At 38.8% G+C, this 16,914-nt stretch overlaps 1 protein-coding gene across 3 annotated transcripts in view; it reads right to left on the bottom strand.

Annotated features, from left to right (window-relative positions):
* Window positions 1-16,914, bottom strand: part of UST (uronyl 2-sulfotransferase) — a 151,746-nt gene that overhangs the window by 62,332 nt on the left and 72,500 nt on the right. For all 3 annotated transcript variants that reach the window (XM_051613543.1, XM_051613542.1, XM_051613544.1), the window contains exons 4-5: window positions 15,273-15,352; window positions 1,158-1,311 (exon numbers count right to left, since the gene is read on the bottom strand). In XM_051613543.1, the coding sequence (XP_051469503.1) occupies window positions 1,158-1,311; window positions 15,273-15,352 (234 nt within the window). The remainder of the gene's footprint in view (window positions 1-1,157; window positions 1,312-15,272; window positions 15,353-16,914) is intronic.

Here is a 16,914-nt window from a genome sequence, read left to right as displayed (position 1 = left end):
GCATATCTGTTCACAGGGCTTTGCATGACAAACAACAGTAGTGAAGTACAAAAGAAATCAACACAGCTCTGCCCTACAGAAAGAAACACCAATCCTCCTTAGATCCCTCTGACCTCAGCTAAGATTGAAACATGCTGTGTGGCAGTCATTCAGAGCTGTGCTCTCTATGGCTCATGCACACATCTTGTACTCTGCTGCCTTCCAAAACACCATCAAAATGTTCTCGCTTTGCTCTTCAAAAGCCACATTCTCTCTGTTTTGATGCTACTTCTGGCCCGTGACATCTGTTGTAAGCCAAAGCCAGGGGGGCTACAGACCATCAAGCTGCCCTGTCACTGCTGTGTCACTGAACTCTCTGCAGGTTCAAGTGTGGCTAAAGGCTGAGTCAGATCAAAATGGATCTACACTACAGAGAGGGTAAGAACTAATTCCACTGTTTTGTCTTCTTAGGGAGATGTCAGTGTGAATGCAAAGAGATCAGTAACAAACCAACCAGCTCCCTAGCTTCTGTGTTTCTTATTTGGCATTTGTAGAAGTCCTGCTGCCACAGGACTTTGGTCTGTGACAAAGGCTGACAGGTGCTATGACAGTTCAACAGCTGTACAAAATAAAAACTTATTATGAACACCTTATCCAGCATTATTGCTACCTTCTTAATCCAAAAAAGGCAACAAAACCAAACCAAGAACTGAGATCACAGTCCTGGTATAAAGAACACTATGCAGAACCTATTAGCAAGAACATAAGAGGCGTGGGCTCACTGAACTGCTCTGTTCCCAAGTTCCCTCTGAAGCTGCATAGTTACAGACAGTTTCAACCTAAAAATCTGTCTGAACATTCACAGTGATACATACAGTCAGAATTACTATGCCTAACCACTACACAGTGGAAATCAAACTCCTTGAAAGGACCATAATTCAACAGTAGCAATCTGGGACTTCCTGTCAGTTTACACAGTATCAAACTGGATCACTGAATTAATCAGCAACACTCTCCATGCTAAAGCTGACCCAACTAAGGACTAGACCAGACCAAGATGAAAAAAATGCAACATGGAAGATGGCTCAGTCTCCCACTTTCCAAGCATCCAGTTTGAACATCAGCATTATGTAACAATGCTGGGAAACCAGTAATCACAGCCTTTTATTTAAACATACCAGATATCTTTCCTCTTGCCTCATGCTTGGGGTACGGATCATGTGATTCTGTTCTCCTCTCCAGTCTCCGAAACGTCGAAAAAAATAATTGGATAAAAATCGATTGACAGGATCTCTAATAATATTGATGTACACGGGCTGGTCACCTCCAAACCTGGTAGGAAGAAAAACGGGTGAATCTCATCAGAAGGTTCCACACAGGCACACATAACTGTCTTTCACCTGAATGTTTTCAAATTCCTCTCTACAGAAGTCCAGAGCTTTTAAAAGGTTAGAGTAAGACTGAGAAGCTTATAACCAGTTACCAAACCTTTGTAAAAGATCTCTTTAGGATGAACAATAAATCTGATATCACATTAAGCTACATGTATACTACAAACCGTGTAAGACCATTTTCCCCCCTGCATCAGTATTTTTGCTTCTTGAGTTTTCTCCTTGCTGTTTTCAGAAGAAAAACCTCCCGCAGCTGGCACCAAGAATGAGCATTTCTCCTTTCTTAACATGTTTCTCATCTGGGAAGTCATGTCAGAGCAGGCACCACCTAGCACTAACTGCCATTAGGCAGCCTTGGATCATCCTCACCTGTGCAGGAAGTGTAGTGATGTGCAAAGGATTTCGCAACATTCGAGCTTATTTCAAAAGGCTTCCTTTGGACAAACTGACAGATATGCATGGTATTTCCATCTTAATATTTGCTGGAACTTGTGCAGATCCTCCTCCCCTCACCCCCAGCCTGCACCACTGGCTGGATTTGAGGTTATTTTGTGCTTATGCAACAATACCTTATCTGTGTACTGTGCTTCATGAAGATTTATTTTTTTTAAAGCCAATATGAAAATTCCTGCTTCAAAAAGAAATTAAGTAACCATTTCAAGTACACTCAAGCCCAAGGAAAACAAAAGGGTAAAACCAGCTGTGACCTGGCTCTGCACAAAAGCAAAATGCAGCATAGGTTCCAGCACTTTAGAGATGAGAAGATAAACCAGAGCAACCTCATCAGCTCAACTTTACCCTCTGTTATACCTCCTCCTGGTAGTTAATAACAAACACCTTCAGTTTAATAGACAGGCTACAAAACGAGGAAAGGAAGAAAAAGGAGCTTAAGAAGGCCTGCGATTATACTGTATTTTCAGGGTGTTATAATACTGAGAGCATATCTAACATTGATAAACAGCATCAGGAGAACAGGCCTAGCTGGAAGAAAAAAAGGAAAGTTGCTTTCACTCCTCCATGGTGAAAACTGAAAAATGGACTACAAATGCTGTCAGATAAAGAATAAAATAAAACCTTTTTGGATTAACAACTTCATAGGATAAATTCAACTTGGAATTTGAACGATCAAAGAACGTTAATTATGTTTTTTCCTTCTTTTCCCACAATTTAGGAGAACAATTCCTACTACTAGCTTATGCTTTATTTCTGGGAGCTTGAGGACATAGCCATATTTAAGTATTTAGGTGCTCTTCTGATGATTTTCTGATTCACAACTGTAATACAGTAGATTAGAAGAGAGAAAACTGAAGACACCCTTTAGATTAAAAAAAAAACAAACCCTCTGCTTCTCTTCATATTTTGAGTCAGATAAATAATTCAATAAGTATAATAAAATACCAGGGCTCATGATAAATATTTAAGAGCCACCAAAATTGTTTAAAAACATTAATTCCAGTAAAAAAAAAAAAAAAAAAAGAAGAGAAATATTCCACCCAGTTTGAACTGGATTTTTATTCTGCATGATTTCCCAGACCACTAAAATACAGTCTGCAAAGGCTTGTCTCATGAATAACTAGGCATATCAGTAATTTAATTGACCTCAATGTTGCAAGTTCACTGCCATAATTTGAAACTGCACAGACAGCATAAAACTTTAAAACAATCCAATTAAGAAGACAGATGCTTCTTGCTTCCTGATTAGTGCACAGCCCAGTTTGGACATGAGTGTGCAACAGAAATACCCTGAATCAAGATTCCAAATTCTTCTCTGAGTTTGCCTTTCCTGTTTTTTGTCTGTATACAGAAATAAAACCTACATTAAAAAAAAAAAATAAAAAAAGAAAAAAAGGGCATTCCTGCAAGTACCATCAGACAATGAGGGCAAAAAGCTTTGACAATATTTATTTAAATTCAAAGCTTTTGGTGAATGCCATGGATGGTAGCCATGAAAACTGAGTATTTCAAGTGAAATTTATGGCAAGAATAGGTTGCATCTGAATTACTGAACTCATTATCTTCTTGCTGCTTGATGCAGATCAGCAATAATCTAAAGACAAAGGGAGTGGAGAAGAGCAAAGAAAGGGGAAGCAATGAAGACAGTAAGAAGCGATGACAGCAGCAAATTGTCTTAAGATAGGAACAGAAAAGATTCAGAGAAGCAAGACAGCAGCAATATCCTGCCCTGGGTTTTGCAGAGGACACTAAGCCTAAATGCTTCCCAGAAGAGAAAAGAAAATAAAAGCAGGCAGCTATTAGTTGTCTAGATAGAAATATTCAACACATATTGTCGTTTCTGAAGTAAAGGGATGGGTTGGATTGCATAACGGAGCCACCAAAGTGTCAGAGCCTGTCTGTCCTTCTGCTGGGAAGGTCCTGTCCCTGAACATGTGAACAGTAAACCCAGTACCAGCAGCTCCAAGAGAAGAGGCACACGCAACCTTGTCTGTCCTGAGAGGACAGCTGAGGTGGGAGGTCACTCTTTCAAAGAGCTACAGAGGAACTTCTCATTTCTGAAATGGAGACCCTGCCCCTCCAAAAACACAGCTCCAATTTTTGATTTCCTGCCCACTCTAACCAGCCTGGTCTACATGCAGCTGCAGTTGCTCCACCAGGCAACAACTAGGAAATGTTTAGAAAAATTGAGTCTGTTCTGGCTGTTATTCAAATCTGTATTGTTTAAAAATATGGTTCATAATGCTTCAAATTCCAACCATTTGTTTATGTGGACTGAACTGAGACTCTTTTATGGAAGCTAAGCAGCACCCACATGGCATAAAAAAATCATACTGGTTAAAAAAATCAATAGCTTAAACTGTTCAGACAAAAAGAAGGGCAAATTTGTGCTCCATTTGTTCAAGTATGTTCTGCATATTTTTAGATACATAGCAATCACAACATCCTAAACACTTCTTAGTTCTTTAGAGTGAAAATTTTCAAATTAACAACACCCAAATGAAAGTGCTCCTGTAAACAATAACATACTGTGCCGTCCTTATACATCATGTGACTGTATTTATAATTGCATACCTATCGTGGAGGATTCAAAAAGGGATTCACAATCGTATTTTTCTAGGCCTGAGCAGAAGGCTTACCTTTTCTGAGTGGAATTAAGATTGGATCCTACATGATGAAGGTACCTGATCATTCTCATGCTTTGCAGTACATCATTGCAACTGGATATAGCGGGCCAAGACACTGCCACTCCAGCAGAGCTCTGATCCTCTGCAGTGCTCCTCCTGCACTTAACTTCTCCTAATTATTTAGTACATACTATTAAACCCCATTAGTTTCAACTGCTCTGTTGTGACAGGTATATTTTTTAAGTTCTCATAAAAATAACGAGAATATTTGCAGGCTTCAGTCAACAATACTTAGGTTCACTCATAGCATCTTTCCCCAACCCTTTTTAAAAAAAAAGTAGAAAAAAAGGCTTAATAAATATGCCAGATGTTGCAAGTCTGCCCATAGAAAAATGTCTCTGATGAATTCCAATTGTACCACTTAAATGAGCAAAATCTTTGTTCAAAATCATTTACAAACCCCTTATGAGTTTAAAAAAAATTAAAAGATTCAATCAAAGCAATTTGCTTGGCTTTATAATGGAAGATCTCTCAGCTCCTAAAATTTTTCATTTCACCCAGGAGGCTGCTGCATTTCTGTTAAGCACAAAACTCTTGGCACAATTAGAAGCAGGCTTCTTCATTCCTGAGGGTAAACTGCACTCCTAGAGGAAGACTCCTAACCTATTCTCCAGAAGAAACTGGACTACTTACCTTCTTTTAAGGTAAAAAGTCTCCCCTTAAACAAATGAGTTGGTTGTTAGAAATTCAATAAAATGGAAGCAAATAAGAACTGGCAGTCACCAGTTAATAGGCACAGGCATATTATGTCCTTAGGAGGCACTATGTCCTTTTACAGCTTCATACAACTGAGAATTACATGCCAAGAACATAATTGCCCAGCAAGCTTCATTCATCAATGATGTTACATGTCCATTACCTGCTCTACAGCAGAGCTTCTGGGGGAGGTCACATAAAGGCACTAACTTTCACCTTTTTAGAACCTACATCAAAATCTATATTCCTGAAATGGTATCTTGAAATGAAAAGTTATGATAATACCTTGTATTAGCATGCACTTGTGGCAAAGCAAACCTATTCTGCACACAAGGCACCAGGCACCTCTGGGATGCTCCAACAACCCTCCTCAAGGACAAGCTGCAAAGATTCCCAGAGGAATAGGCTGAGGTACCGTCTGCCTGGGACTACACGGTATTGCCAGCCTCCAAAACTCAGGCCTTTATCTTCTTGCTTTTGTCTCTAGCACCTCACTTCCAGCTTTTGCACCTTCACCCGAGGCAGTGGCCATGTTTTCAAGCTTTTCTTTGGAATCAGGAGCGGAGAAAAAGGAAAGTGAGTTGAGATCAATGTTTTCCTTTCAAAACCCTGTCTTTGGCTGGCCTGGCCTTAAATGGGAGGCATGTGTGGGGATCCCAAATTCAAGGTTCAAGGTTAACAGTAAAATAGTGCAAACTGGCAACACTACACTCATTAATTACCTTTTCTGGAGCTGTGATTTCAACACTAGAATTTTCAGCTTCTGAAGTGATGTGTCTGGGTAATGTCACTGTAAAAATTGCAACTGAGTCTTCTGGCAATTGATTAACAAACTGCTTCAGACCAGCAAATGGCTACAAGATTACACTATAAAGACATATTCCTCTGTTTCGCTATCCTGTAAATTTCCCAGAATATTTTATGTTGTTCTGTCAGGTTTTTATGTTCATGCATGCAAAACAATGAGTTTTTTACCTATGCTTTTCATCATGCTGAAGATATCAAAGTAGTTCAACATACAAATTCATAATGAATAGCATCAACACTGATACAATCCTGCCTGGGTCTGTATAGCATCTCCAACTCAAGTAAAGGCAACACTTCAGAAGGAAATACTGTTTTCATCTATGTCATGCAAAGTTAGAGCTGGAAACAGATAAGAGAGAAAACACTAATTCTCCACAAAACACAAATAGCAGCTATAGTCAAACTCTGCATTATTTAAAACAACTTAATTCCAGAGACCTTCTATTCAAGACTTTCCAAAGATCTGGCTCAGAATCTCTCTGGACCTCTGATTAACATTTCATTGTAATTCAGATATGCAAATGTTGCATATTATACAGAAAAATCTAATTACAGATTATTACAATACATTTCCAGCAAATAGCAGAACAGCTGATACAGCTCTTTGGGAAGTATTAAATCAACAACCATGCTGTGTAGAAAAGACACAGCTTCAAAATTGGATGAGACTGCAGATTTGACTGAGATAGTTATGTTCACATAAAATCTTGTGGCTCAACTTCTTAGAAGTTTTAATGCAAAGGATGTTGCAATGCACTTGGTACTGTATATTCAACTTCTCGTATTAATACATTTATCAAGAGTGTCATGGGTGATTCCAGCTGTTCTGGGGAAATGGCTGTTGCAGAAAGCTACCCAAGATAATGCTAAGAATGTCCATACGGAAACTGAAATACAGTAAATTGGGTATAATAAAAAAATCACTGTACCTTGGTGGCATATATCATGTATACAATGTATAGAATATAAAAATCAATGTAACTGAAATTGAAAAGATGGCTGCTCTGTCCCAGATGGGAAATTGCACCACCGAACTGAGGGAGCTGTGGGTATCATCACGCTCCATGCTTTGAATCGACTGCTTGACATGATACACTGTGATTCAGAAGGTAAGTTCGAAACTGCTGATAACGAAGATACTGTTTCAGGTAACAAAGTTGCAAAAGGAGAGAATAACGAAGGAAGTAGTATGGTGATCAAGAGCCACTTGAGCTTCAGGGCCAGCAAGACATACGTACACATCATGCCCTGTACTATGGCAAATAAAACCCAAAGCGTGTAGAACGAGAAGCAGAGGATGCTCACAGAGAAGGAGCAGTCCTGGCAAGAACTTGCATGCCTCCACAGATTATCAGCAGTGTGTGAGAATCCACAGGCCAGAATAATCCTAAATTTTCCTTGTTCTGATAAGGAGGAAGAGAGAGGAGCAAAGACCTGGAATAGCACTGATGTGACCACTAACAGAGTTCATTTTAAGCAAAGCATGCACAAAGTTCACTGCAGTCTCAAGATGGATGAAAATAATGCCTTGCAATGGGAACATGTCAAGAGATGGAAAACCTTCTGCTTGAAAAGAAAATAAGAAAAAACAGAGAGAAGACTGAGAGGGGACTGCACTACAGTGTGTGAGAAATTATACAGGGAAGTTCATATAGGGGTAATTTTTGATAAAAGGAGTCTTTACATAGTGGGCAGATGTACTCTGAGATCTAAGGAAAAGGAATCAGTTTGATTTCTCAGAAAAAATAAGGGGAAAAATAACTCGCCATTTACAATCTGAGAAAACAATTCAGTATTAGAAGAATTATGTACGGCAACAGATTCTCCATTTCTGGTGATTTTGAAACAAGACTTGAATTTCCTTTCTGAAATATGATACTTTAAGGTTTAAACCTAGATATTCTGTATCATGCATTACACAAGGGTGAGAAAGACTAGAAAGGACTAGAAAGCAACAATGGTGAACTAGTAACATAACAGACGAGGAGGACACTGAAACTCTGACTAGCTTTTTTGCCTCAGTCTTTAATGGGAACCGCTTTCCTCATGGCTCTCAGGTTGATGACCCACAAGATGGAGACCAGGGAGACAAAGTCCCTCCCACCGTAAGTGAAGACAAGGTTTGTGGCCATCTGAGGAACCTCAACACACACAAGTCCATGGGTCCTCATGAGATGAATCCCAGAGATGGGATGGAGAAGAGCTGCTCAGTACAACATGTAGCAATAGGACAAGGGGTAATGATTTTAAACTAGAAACAGGTAGATTTAGGTTTGACATTAGGAGAAAGTTCTTTAATATGAGGGTGGTGGATCACTGGAAGGTGTTGCCCAGAGAGGTGATGAAGGCCCCATCCCTGGAGACACTCAAGGTCAGGCTTCATGGGGCTCTGAGCAATCTGTTCCAGTGTGAGATGTACCTGCTTATTCTAGGGGGTTGGACTAGATGACCTTTACAGGTCCCTTCCAACCAATACATTCTTTGATTCTATTACCTGCGACTGCCACCATCCATCTTTTTTCATGAAGGCAGGATCAGCTATGTGATTGCCACCACCAGCTACAAAATTCTCAAGTACAAGCAATACCGATGCATTGCTGTACTTGTTGTTCAAGCCTTTTCCTAAATGTCTGATCTAGAACTTTGTCAATGTGATTTAAGGCCACCACTTTTGCTATCTTTACTCATGAAGAAACATACAGTCCTTTTATCTCTGCAGAACTTTTTGAATATAAAACTCAAAAGTGACATCACAGTTCCCTCTTTCCAGTCTTTTTTTCTTTCTCTGCCCTTTCAATCTTTTTTTCACAGCTCAATTTTTTATATTTCTGATAATTATCTTTATTCTTTTTTGAAGTAATCAACATATTTTTAAAATTCAGTTATTAATGAACTGGTAATATAATCTACAGTGTGAATATGAGCAAGGAAGCCTAACAACAGTAAAAATAGGATAGCTTAGGTGTTATGCTTGATCCCACCTTCAGTAACTGAATTTCAAGCAACCAAGTCCATTTTGAGAATATCATATGACCAGCAGAATGAAAGCTAGAAGGTGTATTATGTGAAGAACATGGGAAATCTAGGGAAATAAATTTTAAATCAGATAATCTTAAAATCTGTAGAAAAACTCACTGTAGAGCAATGTTTTTTTAAAAAATAAACCCTTAAAAACCCTTCAGACCATACAAAGGTCAAAATGCAAGTCAGATTTGTGCTTAGCCCTCCATCAAGTCACAGTTAAAAAACATCATTACACACTCACACCATTAAAAAAAATGCAGTATAAAAAAAGGAAAAAAAGATCTAGGAGGGATTACAGCACCATGTGGCCATTCATAAAATGTGTACTTTACAAGGCAGACCTCACATGACGGTAGAAAGTGTTTCATGATGTGTTAGTGAAAAAGTATAGATTGTAATGAACACACATAAAGACACAGTGTTAAGGCCGTCCACAGAAGTTTAGCTGACATTTCCCTACTTTCAAGAGCTTACCCAGAGGGTAATAATTTTTTTGTTACCCTATGTTTAATGACATTCCCTAGGTGTGTATGTTTTTCTTTTTAAAGGAGAAAAAAATCCACAACATGAAACTACTTCATTAGATAATCTTTGCCTGCGATCATTGTTTACAGATGTTGATTCCAGGAGGCTTTCAAAGAACCAATTCCTCTCTCAGCTGAGCTGTACATAATCACTGTGAGCTGATGGAACTACTGCTGTTCATACAAAGTATACCTGAGTTTGCATGCAAAAGGGTCATGGACACTCAACATCTTGTTATAGCTGCTCCACCCATTTGTGCAGGACACTACTTTGAAAAGTTAGTGGAGCATGATTAGAACACATGAATAGGTATGTTCTGCAAAACATCTATGTTCTGTGTGATATTACTTGTCCAGAGAAAAGGAGAAACAAGGATCCTCAAGTTATTAATAAATCTAAAGTGTTGTGACAACTATCCCATGACTGTTTTAAGTCAATGAAAACTGCATCACAGATTTCCCTTGATTTTACAGACCTCTTACCAGTCTATAAAAAATTCAAAAGTGAAATTCTGTTTCCAAATCAGTGGTTCAAAGACATGTACATAGGTTAATTCATGGCAAAGCAGCATAATTATTTGCCCATAAAAATTGTAAATGTGTCCTCCAACTGTCATGAGCAGTCAACAAGCTAACAAGTAAGGCTTCCAAACACCACACTGCTAGCATAGTGTTCTCCTGCTTTCAAAAGCACAGCTTATTCACATGACATATAGTCAACTCTTTGAGATTTCCCTCTTTTTTGTTTGTTGGATATGAACACATTTTACAGAGCCCAAGAACAGGGAATGCTGTAATGTAAAAGTGCTGTGTTAATTTTAGAGCTGATTCTGCATAAGAAAAATCCAACAAAACTGATGATTAATGACAAAACCTGAACATTATTCACAGAAGTTTCGTTTTGTGCTTATCCAGACTGAATCTCTCTTTGTGTACCTCTGCCTTCATACAGCATGTGATTTACTGCTACCCGTACCTCAGAATTCAGGTCAGAGTTGAAGGAGACTGTCCAAACCCATCAGCAGTGCAGCATGTGACACTCTCTGCCTGTAACAGCCTGATTTATTAATTTTCATTAGGTAGTGCTGGCCACTGTGTCTGTTTTTAAAAAGCAGTATTTACATATATATAAATAATCAGTAATGCTGATACAGACTGTCTACCAAAAAATACTTTTTCAAGAAAAACAAGAACTTTAGACATTAACTCTGCTAATGAATAACAGAAAATCAGAACTATTTCTTATGCTGATTCCAGGGACTAAGGAAGTACCTTCCCATGCAGAAGACCAAACAGATCCTTCTTGCCTTCCCAAAACCTGTCCCTTCTCACCCGTCATGCACTGAGCATAGGTTGGAATCCAAGCAGGGCACAGAGAGGTGGCTGCTGTCTGTGGCCCAACAGAAGGTCCAGCAGCTCTGTGTTGCTTGGCTTTGCCTTCAGCAGATGTACTTGCAGCAATATGATTGTCTCTGAGTCTTCTACTGGCCTTCCACAAGTTTGGTTTGAAAGTGGCCAATGGGTTCAGCAATTATTTAGGAATTAGGTATGGGGGAAAACTAGAAACACATGCAGAACAGCTGGAACGGCTGTATGAGTTTTATTTCATTAGAAGATTATGCTAGAAGGGAAGAGTTGTCCCCTGCCCTTCAACACATGCACACATGTACCAAATACACACAGCAGACATTAAACTGCACCTAAAAGGAGGAAGAGGGCAGCAGCCCGACAGCACAGAAAGGAAGGCTCCTCACATACTAATGCTGGGCAACCATTAATACTGTCTTTGAACAAATAAGATACACCAAACTGAATGATTAGGACTAATTAAAATGTAAGATGAACTTGAGTCCATGCTTTATCTGTGCATCGCCTTACCACATCATAGTAAGTTTTAAAGGAGATCATCCCCTAGTGACCTGTAACTACTGCAGAAAGTAAAGAATTCATGGTTCCAGTGAGACATGAAAAAGCCTGTTTCTCTCACTGGGTGGTCTTTTCAATGCTTCTCCCTCCTATGACTTTACCCTGACCTAATAAGCCAGCCCTTAAACAAGCAAAAGTCACTTACCAGTCACTGGTAGGGGCACATCTTTAGGTTTTTACGCATTCCCTCTGTAACGTTCATTTACTTTCAGACAGGAGGGAGCAGCCAAGCTTCCCACTCAGCCTGAACTGGGGTCTGTAAGTGGATACTTGGAATATAACAGTTCCGTGTCAGAGGGAGGAAAGCTGTCTTCCCATGTCCAAAACAGGAGTTGCGCAATTCTCCCCATTCCTGACTCATCCTGACCCAAAACTGTGGCCTCACCACCCCCTGTGTGTTCCTGCAAATGTTCTTTCTGCTTCTCTGAAATCTGTGACACTTGGAGCACACACCAAGCATCTTGAGTAGCTGCCCAAAGACTGTTAATTAGTTCAGCAGAAGATTACTAAGAGGTCAAGTGGGGTTTTTCCACAAACTTAAACTTCTTCCTGCTTCATTTTTTCTCAGGTTAAATAAATAGATGACAAGTGGCGCTTATGATAAAGCACAGCAAACAACCTGCACCTATCCTGAAATAGCTTTTTGTCTCTCTGTAGGTTACTTCAGTTCTTCACAGCTTCCCACTCTAGCACTGTCCTGCTTAGATCTACCACTAACACCTCCAGTCTCAGCAAATGTATCAGTGTTTGAATCTTAATCTGCTTATAGTAGAGACATTCTTTAATAATTGCTTCTGATTGACATTTTGGATGTTCTTCTCAGCAACTTTCATATATAAACTTCAATACAGTGTTTCTACTAATGTAATGCCTCCCACAAATATTTTTAAATACATGCAGCATTGACTTTGAAAAAGAATTGGAATATGACAAAGATAAATGATAGCTGTTACCCTGGTCCTGACATGCACCCTCTTCAGGCACATATTCCTGCATGGAGGCAAACCTCCTGAATTTCTGAGTTCTGCAAAAACGGAGGTGGGTGTCTCTGTCCTGTGCATCGCAGACCACAATGCAAGTTATGACTGACAAATCCTAGAGCTCCTTACACATGTGAGAATAAAAGGTCTTTGTCTTGTTTTTTGGGTTTTTTTTGTTTCTTTTTATTTTTCCTTTTTTGTTTTTTAACATAGGCCAACAGACCTCAGCATTCTCAGAGTACACATATATATCATGGGAGGTTTTCTTCTTTTTTATTTTTTATTCAAAGAATTTTCTAATTTACAACATCCACTGCAGTCGGGCAGCAGCTAGTAATTTTATATGCTTCATGTAGCTCATTTTTCCCCCTCGGTTAACACATCTTAAGAATAAGGAATGAAGGCCATTACTACAGCATGGGAAAAGGCAGCCTGCTGAACAGTGACTAAGAAAGGATCTAGGCAACACTGGCAAAACAACTGTCCTGGAAAGCCCAGATTGGTCTGACACAACTGTAGCTTAAGAAGGTACAAGCACGGTGACCGCAAAGTGGTTTTTTCTCCTACCATATACAGTAACAGTGAAGCTGATACAGGTCTAGAGTACAGTTTTGATGCTTACACTTAATAGAGACTATGAAACTACTGGAGAAGTTTCAGAGAAGAGTCACAGAGTTATTAAATGGATGAGGAAAACATCTGCTGCCAAAAGGTTTGGAAGTACCTGTAGCAGCAGACAGATGCAAGGGGATAAACACCAGGAAACAGAAAAATCATTTCAGTCAATACGAAGCACAAGACAGAGAAATTCACATTAGAAATTAGCCTCAATAATTTGACAGTAAAGCTGACAGACAACTGGAACCAAGTGCCTAAGGCAGTGGGAGAGGTGGTGGAACATGATGACATCAAATGCAGCCTGGATGCTTTTTCTGAGAGATACACTTTTGCCATTCAAAAGCCAGAAAATCCCATGCTGGGTTAGCCCCAGTAACAACAGCCAGTATGAAACCAAAAAGCACCGAAGTCTTTAGCTTTGTATATAAAAACAATTTCCAGGTAGGGTTATTAGAAGAAAGCCAGGTATGGAGAGGTCATTCCAGCATTTAGGGTGAAATGAGGAGGATGATGACTACAGAGCCATAACGAAAAGCCTCAACCTGGAATCATAACTAAAGAAGAATTCAATAAACAGCACCACCTTCCCAAAAATAAATGTTTCAGAAATGGACTGGATGGAGTAGCCACCCTCCCCAGGCATCCTCTCAATAAAACAAAAAATGTATTTCAAAGGTTTACAAGGAACAGTCAAAAAGGAAGCTGCAAATACTTTTATAGATCTTATATAATTTTACGTGTTTTCACAAATTTGTATTGCAAGAAAAATGTAGAGCCATTTAATCTCATGGATACAGCACAGAAGAAACATGTTACCTATGTGGCAAGGATGTACCATATGTATAGAAAATGGGACCTTGGAAGGAGAAAGAGGTGACCATGTTCCTCTTTTCTTCATGTACCTCGTGTTGTACACCATCTATCAAAAATCAGTTTAACCAAAAAACAACCCTTTGACCCTGGGGTGTGGCTACTTGTTTGATCTTGCACTTCAGCAGAGAAATAATTTCTCAAAGATAAAGAGTCCTATTCTAATGAGTTTTATTCTTTACAGAAAATACATTAGAAATGGAACTCTCATGGAATTGGAATAAAGAACACAGACAACAGGAATTTTGTTTAACTCTCTTCATGTAAAAAAGTAACGCACATAGTTAAGTTACAGGTCAAGTGAATCTCCAGGTGCTCACAAATAACTTGTTTTTTAAAACACAAAACAGCCTCTCTCAAATTTTAGCATTTCTTTCTACACTGTCTACCCACACCTGAAGCCATACATTCAAAGGATATGCACTGACATTACCACATAAACAAAACGTTGGAAAGTTGGGCAAGGTCTTGCAAAGATCTGCAGAAAATTCACAGTTCTACAGACATTTTTCTATCTAAATATGAGGAGTCTAAGCTAATGGCACAGGCAGCATAGGTCCTGAATATAATTTCCAAATTAAATTTACAGCCTGGGCAATAACCATCTGCAGTCAGCTTTAATCTCTGTGTCCCAGCTAAATGTTAGCTGGCACCGCTCATTCGCATCCTTCCAAAAATACCTCAGAAGTTTCATCCAAATTCAATTTTCTTCACATTCCCTGCTATAAATGACTTTAGAGTCTTGGTACATACTTCTAAATAGCTGCCAGAAGGGACTGTACTCCCATGATGCAGAGTATAATGTGTTTGCATGGTAATAAACTTCCATACCCTGTAGAATGGGGACTACTTTGTCAGAAGAATATTAAATCGTTTAAATTGATGAAGAGTCATTCCAGGTACAAAATTAATGAACTCAGTAGCATTTTCAGACTCATATTGGCATCTGACTATATGGAGATGAAACATTCACAACAGTGTGCTGCCACTTTTAAAACATGAGTGCACAGTTTAGAGACCCAAGTGACCATTCCACGTATGTTGGCTGGAAATGTTATAAACCAAGATCACCTCGGAGGCAAAGGCATGCAGTAGCTTCCTGGGTTTTCACAAACACACTGTACATAACTATTCTGTAGCAAAGAGAGTGTAGGAAAAAAGCCATCCCAACTGCTGAATGTGACTTCAGTGACAGAAAGGAGGAAAAAGAAAAGTCTGTCATCTTGTTCATATGTAAAAACAGAGGGGAAATATTTCAATTATTACAATTAACGGAAATCAATGAAAAAGTCTTTTAATTGAAAAAAATTGCCTTACCTTGAGAAGTTGAGGAAATGAACGTGTCTAGTGAATAAATAGGGCTGCTCAGCAGTGCTTATGTTTTTAATCAATTCCATCTAAAAAGAATTAACAAATCAAATTTTCCACGTTAGATCAACGCACATTTTGAGAAAAACATAACTCTCAAACAACATTTGATGATGTGATTTTAAAGTCCAAATAGCTCAAGAACTCCTTCCCCACCATCAACCCCAAACACTGTCATCAAGATAGAACAACTGCTACCTCACAAGTAAGCAAGAAAGGTTAAGCTGCAGACACTATCCTGCTATCAAGGACCTTACGTACTTCCAAAAGCAGGCATCAGGTTAAGGAAAGGTATCAACTACAGGAAAAAACCATCCCCTGCCTAAATCTGCACCAGAGTTTTACAAGTTGCAGCTGTCTCTGAAGACACTGGCTCTAACCACCAGAATGCCCAAATGTCAAATGTCTGAAACTGTAATAGAAAATGGGAGCTGAGCCAACAACCACTCATATAGCAATAAAAATTGCCAACCTTGTCAGAACACTGATTGATTTGCGTGCTTAAATATAGAAATTAGCACTTGCCATTCCTTTTACTGTTACAGCAAATTAAGAGTAAAAAGTAGATGGGTACTTTTAGATGCTAAATTCTACTTTAGGCACATTCACACCATTTTAATTTTATTTTTTAAATTATTTAAATTTTTAGATCATTAAAATGGAATAATGTAAACAGCATATACTGAAGACTGTGCACCATGGAGATGAGTATCTATGTTGTGTAAAGTGAGTTCTATCTGTGCTCTAAAGGAAGCTGAAAGTGTCTAATGGAGCATCATCATGCTAGAGTCAAGGCACCCTTGTTAATTAATCTTCCTTACTATTAATCTCCTAAGAACTATTTTCTGATTTTCTGTTCTGTGCTCAAATGCAGATGAAATGAGAGGGTTACTGATTTTACAAACTGGGTAGTATAAAGTAATATAGAAAGTAACAGAAATTCATCAACAGGGGAAAAATAAAACAAGGTAAGAGAATGTGAACCAAATGTTCTGGTTAGAGTCATATCAATTCATGTGCTAAATTTAAACACCATTATGGAGACATTAATGAAAGAAAATAATCTGTTTCTTAAAACCTGAATGCTATAGCTGACATAGACAAAATAAAGGAAAACATGGAATCCAGCCTGCTATGTGGTCAAGATAAACGATACCCATGCCATAACAAATACTAAACTACCTTTAAGGGACAGCAATTGTCAATTGTTTTTCTTCTCTTTCCCAGTTTTGATACACTGATATTTTTCCATGGTTTTTAAGCTGTGTGTCACATCTTACTGCCTCTTACCCATCTTTCACCCTCCATTTTTTCCTAGGACATATAACCTCCTACTTTCTTCTTTCAGACAGCACAAGCTATAGCCATTTAACTTCTAGGACCAAATAAAATCAGTGCACCAGCTAATATACTTTTCCCTACTTTGCCTTCAACAATTTTATATGCATACACGTATGATGAACACTGAAGCAAATAGTTCAGTTTGTCTGTGTTCTCAGACTAGGCCTTCTCCTGTCAAACTAGTTCAAGTACACCAAGGTGTATTAGCTATAAATCTTGTATATCAAGGTCCGAGAAAGTGTATCAAGGT

The sequence above is a fragment of the Apus apus genome, chromosome 3 (assembly GCF_020740795.1).
Source record: "Apus apus isolate bApuApu2 chromosome 3, bApuApu2.pri.cur, whole genome shotgun sequence".
Classification (NCBI taxonomy): Eukaryota; Metazoa; Chordata; class Aves; order Apodiformes; family Apodidae; genus Apus; species Apus apus.
This window is presented reverse-complemented; position numbering and strand designations above follow the sequence as displayed.